The 13,156-nt window shown below is 40.5% G+C and overlaps 1 protein-coding gene across 4 annotated transcripts in view; it reads right to left on the bottom strand.

The window, feature by feature from the left end:
* ARFGEF3 (ARFGEF family member 3) overlaps positions 1–13,156 on the bottom strand; it is a 91,564-nt gene that overhangs the window by 49,081 nt on the left and 29,327 nt on the right. For 3 of the 4 annotated variants that reach the window (XM_065630860.1, XM_065630861.1, XM_065630863.1), the window contains exons 5-8: positions 7,896–7,964; positions 2,792–2,914; positions 1,226–1,268; positions 123–201 (exon numbers count right to left, since the gene is read on the bottom strand). In XM_065630860.1, coding sequence (XP_065486932.1) covers positions 123–201; positions 1,226–1,268; positions 2,792–2,914; positions 7,896–7,964 — 314 coding nt within the window. The remainder of the gene's footprint in view (positions 1–122; positions 202–1,225; positions 1,269–2,791; positions 2,915–7,895; positions 7,965–13,156) is intronic. The other variant, XM_065630862.1, reaches the window with a different exon arrangement.

Raw genomic sequence — 13,156 nt, 5'->3', positions numbered from 1 at the left:
AACACTTCATTTAAGCACAGTTTTGCTCCATAATCCCAGAACTACAACAGTACAATCACATATATCAGTGAAACTCTCAATTTCCAGGTAATACATTCAAATTACAAACAGAAATAACTCACTTTATGACAGCCTGGAGCTTCTCACAGAGCACAGTGAGGACAGATACAACATCATCACAAAGAGACTCAGCTGAAGTACCTCCAAAAAGGACAAAGATCAGAGGCATTACGTATGTGCAGCTGGATTACAACCTCAGTTTACTTTATGGACTTTCAGAGCTGGTCAGAGCTTCTAAACAATGAGCAGGGCTGCCAAAATTCATAGAGAAGATGCAGTAGGCAAAGTCCTAGATCAGAAAGTGATCTCCGCACAATGAAAAAGTAGTAGTATTAAATCCGGAGAAAGCATTAATTGCTTACATGCATTTATAGAAGCTTAGGTGAAATTCAATTCAGATAATAAAATAAGTATACAAGTAAATAAAAAAGAACTGGCTCCAGTACTTCTACAAGGCAGCTAAAATTTCTGTATCTCTCCCTGCATTTTGTCTCCACTACACAGCTTCTGATGTCTGATCAGGTTCTGATCTTAAAAGAGGACGCTTGTGCACTTCAAAGATTTTATCCTTCATCCACACAAGTTCTCCTGCAGAAATCCAGTGAGAAGGTCAAAAGCAGAGATTATTTTTACCTATCAGGGAAGATCTTGGAAGTTAGGCCAGGATGGGAATAGAAAATATTCTCTTGTAATACAATAATTTGGCAAGCATGAACACACCTTTGCTAGTGATGCGCTTTCAAAAGCTGCCATTATCTAAACCACGTCTCTGGCCTGAAATACAGTAACACAATCATTTCCAGATTCCACATTCTCCTCCAACAATCTGTTTCAATTTAAGAAAGAAAGGCACTTACTAAAGCTTTCTCCAGAGCACTGAAACTCCTTAATTACAGAAGTTAGCACCTTGAAACAAACATTTATTACTATGTTGAGTGCAATGCCATTACTATGGCTCAAATTAAGACATGACTGAAAATGTCAGGAGCTAACAGCGCTGTCTCAGTTCTTACCACAGTAACACAGAGAGCATCAAGCTATTGAGAATGTAGGAAGTCCCGAATATGCAATTCCTGTGGCATCAAACAGCACTGTGCTGAAGAAAGGAAAGTGAAGAGTAAAAAAGCTGAATTTGAAGGAGTCATTAAAAAGGTGTTACAAATACCTTGACTCTTGAATTTCTGCAAGGTGTCATGGTTTTCAGTTGTCTGTTGAGAAAAGACAAAGGTGATGTAATTGGTGCAAGGGGTGGGAAACCACCGTAGAAGCAATACTTGAACAGCAGAGCTTTCTTAACAAATCCAAGTCCTCTGTTTTGGGTTTTTTGTTTGTAATTTTTTTTTTTTAGGTGAAGCTTTTGCAAAACGTTTTCAAAATTCCCTTAAGATCTGTTTTAACAGTCTTACAGATTTAAGGAACTCACATCTCATTGAACTGAACTAGGATTTTTAAGTCCTTAAGGGATTTCCTACACCTAAAAGAACTTAGCAATAACTAGACAGGTAAGTCGCATTGAAAATAACAGAGGAAACCATAGCCTAGATTTCACAAAGTACTGAAAAACCAAAATCATTTGGGTGTTAGAGATTTTATCACATTGTCATTGTTAATGTTACAGTGCCAATACAATTAATGGCAGCCAGGAAATGGAAAAGACCTCTTGCATCATTTAGTTCAGCTGTGGTATAGGATTCTTCCTATCAGTGCACAAAGGGGTCAAGCCAAATTCTTCTCCCCAGCATCAACAACAAACTGCCAGGAATTAAATGCAGGCCTCATATGCTGTCTCCTACTTCTCAGCTAAGAATGGAACTAAAAAAATTCAGCTTTCAGACCCAAAATGAAATTTCAAAACTTTTTTTCTTTAAGCGTTTTGGCTTGTAAAATGAACCTACTTAGCACAGACAGAAGGTAAGTTTAAGTAAACTGATTAATTCTGCTCATTAGGATGAAAGTAATCTAGTCTACTAGTAATCCAGATCTAGAAGTGATCATCTTAACCCAAAACAGACGTAAGGAAAATAATCTGTAAAACTAAAGTCCTTAAAATTTCCTAAGAAATAGAAACTGACTTTTACAAAGACTACTTTTTTGATAATATAATACACAAAGCAGCACAAATGAATGTAAGAAGCCAATGTAATTTCACATGTGCTCAGAACATTTACAGTTTTGTTGATGATGTGCTGGGATTTCATCCAAACAGCTATCATGGATTTTAATAATTCAATAAACACAATCTACTTTTTTGCTAAAAATCAAGCAAAGAATCTCATGAGCTTAAATGATCTTCTCCAAAAAAGCAGAAGAAAAACCTCAATTACACTTTCTTAGTTGAGAATTCATTTTGTTTATGTAAATTTTTGTCATGCAAAAAACTTTTGGCAAAAGGATTTCAATGAACCTTAGGAAAACAAGCAAACAAAATAAAGAATGGAAAAGGAAAAGACCAAGGCAGCCTGACATCAGAACAACGCCTCTTTTGTTTAATGGAAGGAGAAAAATAATGAACAGCCAAGTAGAACTGACAATGTGAGAGCTGCATTTCTGACACATGGCTCTGAGGCAGACACAGAGTCAGAGCCCAAAAAAGCTTCTAAACATGATTAATTGTGGAAGTGTCAAATAAAAGCCATAAGGCACAACAAGCCAGCACAATACGCCGCATTCAGAGAAACAAAAAGTAGGCAGCCGTGGACATGGAACCATTTGTTGATGCCAGAAGGCTCACCATATTTTCTTGCTTTTGTCGTAACTGTAAAGTCAAGTCACTCAACATTTGGCTGAGGGTTGCCCGCACAGCGGTGTTAATGCTCCGCTGGTGATAGCTAGATACATATGTCTCAATGCAAACCTGATGAGGAAACAAGATAGCAATACATAGATATGAACTGTCACTTACCAGTAACGCATTTTAGGAGGATACCAAGGTCTCTTGCATACAGATAGTCAGCCTTGCTTACTACTTCATATTACTTTATTAGCACATTAAGTTTTCAGCAATATGGAAAACCGAGTAAGTAGCATTTAGAAGCAGCACTCAATTCATCAGTCTCACAGCTGCAGTAATGGTGAGGCAAAACTGGCAAAGTCTTCCCCTTCTGTCAAACCCAGGTGATTTCTGGCACTTCTGTTGCTCTGTAGATAATTCCCTAAATGCTGCTTTGATTGTTCATTTCTGGATTCTTATTTTTAACTATGACTCTGCAGGTCAGTATCTGCAATGTGAATACTCTCCAATTCTTTAAAGTTGTTGCTTCTGTTGTATAGGTATTTGCTACTTTTTCTACAATTAATTATCACATAATGCAGCACATCTGAAAGCCTCTGAAGACCTTTCCTAATACAGAAAATACAATAGCATTTTACCATAAATAACACAGATGATTGCCTTTCAATAACTGGCAATCAACCTGAGGGCTCCTCAGCTCTGAGATCCCAGGGGAGCCAAGGCAACCGATGGATCATCCAGTTCCCAGCTCCATGCCCAGCTGCTCACATTTTGACACTGTGCTATGACCAGAGTTGTGCTTGACTCTTGCCCCCCAGATGATGTTATCCAAGCAGTTGCCAAAGCGTAATGCAGCCAGGACGCTGGGGACAGCGCACCAAAAAATGCGGTTTGTATTCTTGATCAGATTTTCAGTGTGAGGTGTTGGTCTCTGCAAGAGCTGCTATAACTGTAGTAACCACTCTAACTACTGCACAGTAGCTACTAAGTGGGTAACAGTCTTGATGCAGCTGAGTGGGTTTGCAACAGAACTGTACAATACAATCTGTATTGTACCGATTGTACATACTGTACAATCTTCTCAGACTGGACGCCTTCCTGTGTAACCTCATCTAGGTGTTCCTGCTCCGGCAGGGGGATTGGACTGGATGATCTTTTGAGGTTCCTTCCAATCCCTAACATTCTGTGATTCTGTGACTGTAATCTGAAGCAGCAGTTTTGGTCCTTTGGCCTACGCTGAGCTTTGTCATTAACAATGACTGTAAAAAAAAAAATGAATGACTGTTCATATACTTCTCAGTCTTTGTTTTTTTATTCTGCCATCATACAGATATATAGCTAGTGAGAAGAACAATGAATAAACTGTGAAAAAAAAAATAGTATAAATGATATGCATGAGGAGTATACATAAATGCATCTGGTGTATGTTTTTGAATGAGGAGGATATTATATGATGTAAAGCCATTTTTATAGTTCCCTAATGAGGATGAGTTTTTAAGAGGAAAAGATGAAAGTGATCTGAATACATAGGCTAACCAGTACTGGGATGGGCACATGGACAAAACTCTTGATTGTTTCTAACTCCTATTGAAACGAAACCAAGCTATTCCATTAACTAAGAAAGCAAGCATGTGGGCTCCAGGCTATAAAGTTTAAGATGAACGTGGCACAATTCCGCATTTGTTAGAGTGGAGTGGAAAACAATGTAAGTATGTTCCTAAGACCCTTTTGACCTCCTCACATTGGGCGACCTCACATCTCAGCATTTCAATAAAGCCACAAACACGAGAAAACATGACTTTCTTGGATACAAACTGTATCTTAAGTGAGAGATGTAAGACATCACACACGAAAGCTATTTAATTATGGCTCTTGCCTTATTTTTCCCTATTTCCCAACTACACTGAGAGACAGCAATAGGGAGCTTTTTAAGTGCATGTATATCACTTGTTATGCTAGAAACACTATGCAAACGTCAAACTGAGACTGATTCTCTCTTTTGACAATACACTAGAACAGGTTACAGTTGTATACATTTGCAGGATATAAGGGACTGAATCAACTGCATATCTCATTCTTGTTGCTCTTCTTCAAGAGTCCAAGATCCTCCTCCTACCAGTAATACCCCCAAATCCACAGGATTTTATTTAGCTTGAGATCAATCAGTCAGTGATGAAGATGGTCTTATAAGTTGGCCTCGACCAACTTTGCGCATCATTCACCTAAACTCCAACGCACAAAAAAACCCTAAAGTCTGTTAACCAGGTACAGCCCTTTGCAGAGGCAAAACCATTCCAGTGCTGCTGATATCATTCTCTTGTTGTATAAGTCTTTTTCTAGAGTACATGAGTTAATTGATGAAATACAATTTTTAGAGGTAGGCTGACTTTCTGGAAAGAGCATGGTTGGTACCTCCTTCTTCTCTCCCCTCCCCATGCCAGCTAATAAGAAACAGTACCAGCCACCTGAGCTCCAATCTTACAAAAGGCCTGTGTTCTAAAACGGCTGGGCAAGGTACCTTGTGAAAAGCCATTGATGAAGAAGCACCAGTAAAAATGCGAGAGCTCAGGGACCCGAGGAGGTGTGCAATGGACATTTTGATCATTTCATGCATTTGGGGACTTCCAGCTCTATGGCATGCAAAACACAACTAAGAGCAAAACACAGAAGGGTTAGCCAATAAACACAACAGAGTCAAACAAAACAAACCTCCATAAGGTAGATGAGAGTAACAAATACACACATAAAACCAAGCAACAGCATGAACTTTCTTGCATAGGTCTAGGCAAGCATGGGAAGGTGCACAGAGCAAGATTTAGTTTGTCTTCAATACTATTAATACTTAAGCCACAAAATATAGCACTCTTTGTGTTGGATACTTCCTTAATTTGAAGCTGATAATATTCAGAAAGATTTGGGGTGCCATTATTTTGTACACATGAATTTAAAACAATCAGCGCAAAACAGCCAGACCATAGCCTTGTTTGTCAGGGTCCTCAGAAAGTTCTACCAGTAACACAGGCAGCATCTTTCCAATTCTGCAGTAGCTCCACTTTGCTACAGAGGGCAGGCTAGGAAAACTAAGGGACTGACTTGGAAAGAAATGCCAAATAGCAGAGGCAGAAAGCTCCTCTTTGCCACCTTTCCATTAGGGCACATCAGAATAACAAATGCTAAGGCTAAGAAAATGATGAACTCAGAAATAACTTTCTGTTTCCTACTGCTTATACATTGCAGAATTCAGATACAAAGGCATATCGAGTCCAGCTGTTAAGTCTTTGCCTTACCTAAAACCTGGCCAGGAGAAACCTGAAGAAGCATGTACATGCCCAGTGTGACTTGCTAATTAGAAATACCTAGGTATTCACTGAAGTGATGGTTTCTCAGGGAGCATGGGGAAAATAGTTGTACCTCTGAACACTCCAAATAGAAACACGCATGCCCTATATTACAGCTTGTTCCAGTTCCCTGAAGGAAATTAAATTTTTGTTTGCTTTCAGAGCCCCTGTTCACTTTAAAAGAAAAAGGCCAAACTATGATTGTGCTAACTTGTACCACTATACTAGCAAAGGTTTTTAAGAGCCAGGGTAGCCTTTTGGGAGTGACAGTGAAGTTCCCTGAGTCTTAGGCAGTACTCTTAAAGATTGAAATCAGAAGGGTTTAGAGCCTTTAAATACTTTTCCCAGCAAGGGAAGCCAGGACAACCAGGCAATCAGGCCCAGTCAGCAGAGGTTTATGAAAGGCAGGTCCTGCTTGCCTAACCTGATCTTCTATGACAAGGTGACCCCCTTAGTGGATGAGCGAAAGGCTGTAGATGTCTACCTAGACTTTAGCAAAGCCTTTGACACTGTTTCCCACAGCATTCTCCTGAAGAAACTGGCTGCTCATGGCTTGGACAGGCATACTCTTTACTGGGTAAAAAACTGGCTGGCTGGCCAGGCCCAAAGAGTTGTGATGAATGGAGACAAATCCAGCTGGTGACCGGTCACAAGTGGTGTTCCCCAGGGCTCAGTACTGGGGCCAGTTCTGTTTAATCTCTTTATCAATGAGCTGGATGAGAGGATTGAGTGGACCCTCAGTAAGCCTGCAGACACACCAAGTTGGGTGGGAATGTTGATCTGCTTAAGGATAGGAAGGCTCTACAGAGGGATCTGGACCGGCTGGATTGATAGGCCAAGACCAATTGTATGAGGTTTAACACGGCCAAGTGCCAGGTCCTGCATTTGGGTCACAACAACCCCAGGCAGCGCTACAGGCTCGGGGAAGAGTGGCTGGAAAGCTGCCTGGCAGAGAGGAATCTGGGGGTGTTGATTGACAGCTGGCTGAACATGAGCCAGCAGTGTGCCCAGGTGGCCAAAAAGGCCAACAGCATCCTGGCTTGTATCAGGAATAGTGTGGCCAGCAGGACTAGAGAAGTGATCGTCCCCCTGTACTTGGGACTGGTGAGGGAGGCCCTGCCTCGAATATTGTGTTTGGTTTTGGGCCCCTCATTATAGGAAAGACATTGAGGTGCTGGAGAGAGTGCAGAGAAGGGCTACAAGGATGGTGAACGGTCTGCAGCACAAGTCTGATGAGGAGCAATTGAGGGAACTGGGGCTGTTTAGCTGAGGGGAGACCTTATTGCTCTCTACAACTACCTGAAAGGAGGTTGTAGCATGGAGGGTGTTGGTCTCTTCTCCCAAGTAGCAAGTGATAGGACAAGAGGAAATGGCCTCAAGTTGCACCAAGGGAGGCACATCATGGCCTATGCTTCTCTCTTGAGGAAACCTCATTAGTTTTAGACTTGCACCAGTGTTCTGTTATAAAGAACTCAAGGAAATTTTTCTGTTGCACACAGCAAAGTAAAGTAAATATGAAGAGTAGTAAATGTACAATGTTGTAATATATAATTATCAGTCAGTTTCCAAAAGTGCCTTCCCATGCAAGCCCATCAGCCCTGCCCAACTTGCAGCTATTTCTTCACACTGGACATAAAGTAATACTAGTCCTTAAGATGGTAGTTGTGATTTGGACTAGTTCAGTTTCAGAGTATGTGTGGAAGACATACTCTAGGTAGCAGAAGAACATCATGTGACACAAGCAATGGTATGACAGAGGCACTTACCTCAGCAATCTTCAATACTGAACTCCCATTCAGCTCAAATGTGGAGGTATATGTTATACAGAGCAAGACCTTGAATCAAAAGAGAGGGAGAAAGGAAAAAAGAAAAAAAGTTTCATCTGTTATTGCCTCCCTTCCCTACCCACGCTCCTTCCATTTTTTGAGCATATATCAAAAGCTTCTTAACACCATGTGAGGGATAAAGGAGATGGCACAATCAAGTTACTTCCTCCTGATAAGTTGCAATTTCTGTCCCAGCGGTACAGCCCAATGGATTAGTTATTGCTGTCTCCTACATTTGACCACAGAAGCAAATGCAATCCAGTGATCAACACTAGCCTTGGGCTCGGTAGCCAGAATCCATTCATATTTTATCCACAAGCTTTGCATGATTTATAATCAGTCCTTCCATTCATTTCTATTAGTATAACAAAGGAGGAGGATGAAAGAAAAAATGCATACAAGTTACTACTTAGATGACACAGATACATATGTATTATGTGAAACAAGCCATAAATTACTGCTTGAGATGAGGATTTCCCAGCCTAGGATATTTCCCTTAAGCACATTATAGTCACTTGATAATGAGCAGCTAAAAAACAATTCATAACCCCCAGTTCATGAGAGAATGCTTGTCCTGTCTTGAGCTCAGCAGGAGCAATAAGAACTAAAAGCCCTGTCCAACATCTTACTTTAAAGAGAAGGGGAGTGGGAATTTTATGTGATCTACCGGGGTAGTGTGGTAAGTGAGCAGGGCAACACAGTGAGAAGTGCTGCGGTGCCTTTAATGTCTGGAAATGTCCTCCCTCCTTATCTTTCTTTCCAGTCCTTTCTGACCCACAGAAGACTGAGGGAATCTGAGCTGCTGTCCCCTCCAAAGCATAAAATACTCCCATCGCCAGAATTTATGCTTTACTTGGTCTGAAATAGCATGAGTTTCTTGGGATAAGTGTGCCAGTGAATATCGGTCATGTTAACACTAATGTATTGGTCCCTACAACTTCTCAGCCCCTAAGAACTACTGTCTTCTGCTTTGCAAGTAAAAATCAGTGCATTAGATAAGTTAGCATTACTGGCTATTAACCATGTCTCTTATTTATTACATGTTTCTCAGTGGTACTAGGTTTTTATTTTATGGGTAGGTTCCTTAACAGCTACCAGTGCACGACACTGGTGTAATCTCCTTATCTCAGAACGCAAAACAAACAAACAACTTTGCTACAGTGTGTTTGATGAGAGCTTGCAAATTAAATAAACAAAAAAAAGGTGCCGAAGAGACATATGCTGAGGAAGATTATTGCCCTTACATCCCTGTAAAGTGTCATTTTTTTGACTTTTTATTGTGCTGTGCAGTTTCCACTGTGCAAAAGGGAAAAAAAGGAAGAACCCAGGGAACTACAGACCAGTCAATCTCACCTCTGTGCCCAGCAAGATCATGGTGCAGATCCTTCTGGAAACTATGCTAAGGCACACAGAAAATAACGAGGCAATCTGTGACAGCCAATATGGTTTTGCTAAGGGCAAATCATGCCTGACACATTTGGTGTCATCTACCTGGACTTGTGCAAAGCATTTGGCACTGTCCTGCATGACATCGTGTCTCTAAATTGGCTTAGATGGATGGACCACTCAGTGGATAAGAAATTGGCTGGATGGTCGCACACAAAGAGTTGCGGTTAATGGCTCGATATCCAAATGGAGATCAGTGAGGAGTGGCATTCTTCAGGGGTGGGTATTGGGACCGGCACTGCTTAACATCTTCATTGGTGACATGGACAGTGGGACTGAGTGCACCCTCAGCAAGTTTGCTGACAACACCAAACTGTGTGGTGCGGTTAACACGCTGGATGGAAAGGCTGCCATCCAGAGGGACCTTGACAGGCTTGAGAGGTAGGACCATGCAAACATGTTGGTTGATGAGAAGCTCAACATGACCCAGCAATGTGCACTTGCAGCCCAGAAAGTGGACTGTATCTTGAGCTCCATCAAAAAAATGTGTGTCCAGCAGGCCAAGCAGAGTTTCTGAGTTAAGTTTCTTTATAGTATCCTTTTTTTGTGAAATGGGCGAAATCGATTTTCTCATCTTAAAAGTGTTAGATAGCCTACATCAGTATTATGACATATGCAAGCTATAGAGCACTTGAACTTGCCAGAGAAGGAAATCTGTTTCTAATTATGAACGATTAATAATTCTGTACTTTGTATTTCTTGATACGAACTCTGCAAATTTCTTTGCAGTCTGCTGCACTCACTGGCAGATGGACAAGTCCCAGTGATGATGAACAGCGAAGCCTTTTTTCCCCATCCACTGAACAAATCCTACTGAATAGCTGAAAAGTAAATGGTCGATTATAAAAGCCCTCAATAACCTCATTTAGTTATAAGTATGTAAGTTATAACAGCTGTTATTTTCACCTGCTGCTCAGTCTCTACCTGCAAAATTTAAAACTTCAAAATGGAACCATTTTGTTTGGTATTAACTGAATTCTGAATTACTGGCCAGCCTTACATCCAGCTGTTAGGCCTCACCATGTCAGCTGTTAACTGCTCCAAGAGAACTCAGCAGCTGGCTAAAAAAATTATATTCAGTATTTAAGGGAAAACTGTGATTTGTACTCTCCATGTACTGCTGTGTAAAACACAGGTGTTATACACAGTTCATAGACCCAGAGACACACAGCCGTCACCTCCCACTGACAAACCTCTTGTTGTTGTGATAAGAGCCAGGATGGACAGCCAGGCCCATGACTAATCTTATTCAGCTGTCTGTATGTCCTGATTTTCCCTACTTGTATAACCTTGTTTGCTTTATGTGATTTTCTGCTCTCTTGTACCATCTTGGCTTTGTACAGTTTGTTAATACCCAATGCTTTCCACAGATCAAAACCTGGAAGCCATATACTACAATACATGGAACTACACATCAGTTTAGCCATTCTTATAAGGCCTTGCTCTTCAAAATATCTTCTCTCTCTCTCTTCTTTTTTTTTTTTTTTAAGAAAAAAAAAATCCTACCTTTATAGAGCTGAAATTTGAAAAATTAGCATATATATGCCTAATCCTTTGTCACAAGTGCCAATAATCTGCTTGTGACAGGTGAATGATAGAAAAGTCAGACACCAAGCACAGTAATGAAGTGATAATCAAAACCTTGCTATAAAGCAATAGGGAATTTCAGCAAAAAGACTGCTAAGTTTTGACTGCTACTTTTTAATAAAATGAGATCTGGGAGCCTACTAGCTAGAGAAAGGGCAAATGATTGGATATAATCAAATCACAGAAGCATAAGAAGTTATCAGCCAGCATATTCTTGGCTTAGTCCGCTTGCTAGAGTCTTCACTCATAAATCATTTGTGAGATGCAAAAGATGGTCTCTGACCAATGCACAAGACGGCTCTCAGCTGTGATTTCCATCAGAGCCCCTTCAGGGCTCATTTACAGTCTTGGCGATGTTCCAGACACTCAACTTGTGCGTCTTCCCATTTATGTCAAAAAACCAGGAAGACAGCAGGCTTCCCTTTGAGATTATGGGATGAAAAACACGATTAAAAAAACCCAAAATCATAATCATTCAGATCTACTAAAAGCATCGAGTCTCCAGACAGCATATCCTATAGGCTGTTTAACTACCCATGACACTAACTCAAGTAGTCTGTATGTAAAAAAAAATAAACAAGAAAAGAAATATACCTTTTTTTTGTGCAATGACATTTTGTTTTTGCAATGACTGGGAGTGCAAGCAGAAGCAAAATTATAAAGCAAATCCTAGTAACACCTGTAGTACAAAACACCACCAAAAATCAGTTTTCACTGTGTGTGATTAGATCTTAATTGGTATGAACTTTAAAACACACCTTTTTTTTTTTTTCTTAAAAAAAACCTCCAAAACTCAGACGACTGTAGAGACAGTTTCAAACTCACACAACCTCCAGGATCCTTTAATTGGTTTGAACTATCTTGCAAATGCCCAGATGAGATCACATTTCCATAAATAGCTTATCCATAACAAAAGTATTCATTTTAATTACTGTTGAAGCTTTGATTGTCATGGAACAAGAAACACAATTCCTACTCTCTGGAGTCCCAGGGTCCCAACTCTAGTATAAGAGTGCATGCACAGATAGTTTTCACAATAAATAAAAACAACAAAAAAACCCCTACAACAACCCCCACTTGAAAAGCGCTTCTGATTATATAATGGTCAATTGACACAAAATGTACATTATTTGAATTGCAATGTAATTTAACTGACACTAAAATGTCCACTCATAGTTTAAAAGAGGTCTCTTAAAGAGGGAAGAATTTTAGATTGTAAGACTGTTAAGTGTTGCCAGCCAAGCTCCCCAAGTGCTTAGTACATATCTGTAGCAAAAGGCAATTCTCACATGGAAGAGCTTATGGTGGAGTCACATAAAATAAACAAGGTGTGTAAGAAAGCAAGTAGTATCCCCCAAGATGGAGAAAGAGGGGAAAGGTATAAAACTTGAAAGCAACTGTAATCTGTCATCACCTGAGGATGCTTTAGCACCTCACTGCACAGCCACATGCTACTGCCATCCTTTTTCTGTTCCAACACGCAGAGGATTGGCAAAATCCTTTGAACATTTGTGTTTCTCTAGATGGGATGCATGTAGCCACTTTAGTCCTCAGACTGCTGAATTTTACAGCCACCTCTAATCCCTTTGTGGGATTCATAAAGGAATCCTGACTTTACTTGCAGGCTAGTAAATGTGGATGCAATGTATGCTTGGATGATTCTCAGTTCCTCCTCTCCCTTGCACCCCACCCCTAGAAGGAAAAACCCAGCCAGAAAGCAAGGCAGGACAACTGTTTATCTCGTTCAGTAATTCAACATTTAAAGCAGACATTCAGTATTTCTGCGAAACAGTTTGAACAGCAGGTATCCTTACACTTGGCAGAATAACTAGTAACCTGCTCATGTTGCATTCTTTGGCCTTGAAGGAAAACAAGGGCAAGAGAAATGAAGTGTATTAATGAAGTCATGTACATTGTGTCACCATGTATCACTGTACAAAACGGCAGATTTTAATTATGCAGAGAAAGGAGACAGTGTCTCCCATGAATCAGTAAACCCCGAAGATGTGTTGCTATCACAGCAGCAACTTCTGCTTAGCATTATGGATGCACCAGGGCTTCAAACAGAAGGGCTGTATCTGGTATAGAAGAACTTCACACATCATCAGCAGTGACAGGCTGAGTGCTCCCAGAAGACAATGCCCATTGGTTCACCAGGCTAAAACAGA

The sequence above is a fragment of the Caloenas nicobarica genome, chromosome 3, assembly GCF_036013445.1.
Source record: "Caloenas nicobarica isolate bCalNic1 chromosome 3, bCalNic1.hap1, whole genome shotgun sequence".
Taxonomy (NCBI): domain Eukaryota; kingdom Metazoa; phylum Chordata; class Aves; order Columbiformes; family Columbidae; genus Caloenas; species Caloenas nicobarica.
This window is presented reverse-complemented; position numbering and strand designations above follow the sequence as displayed.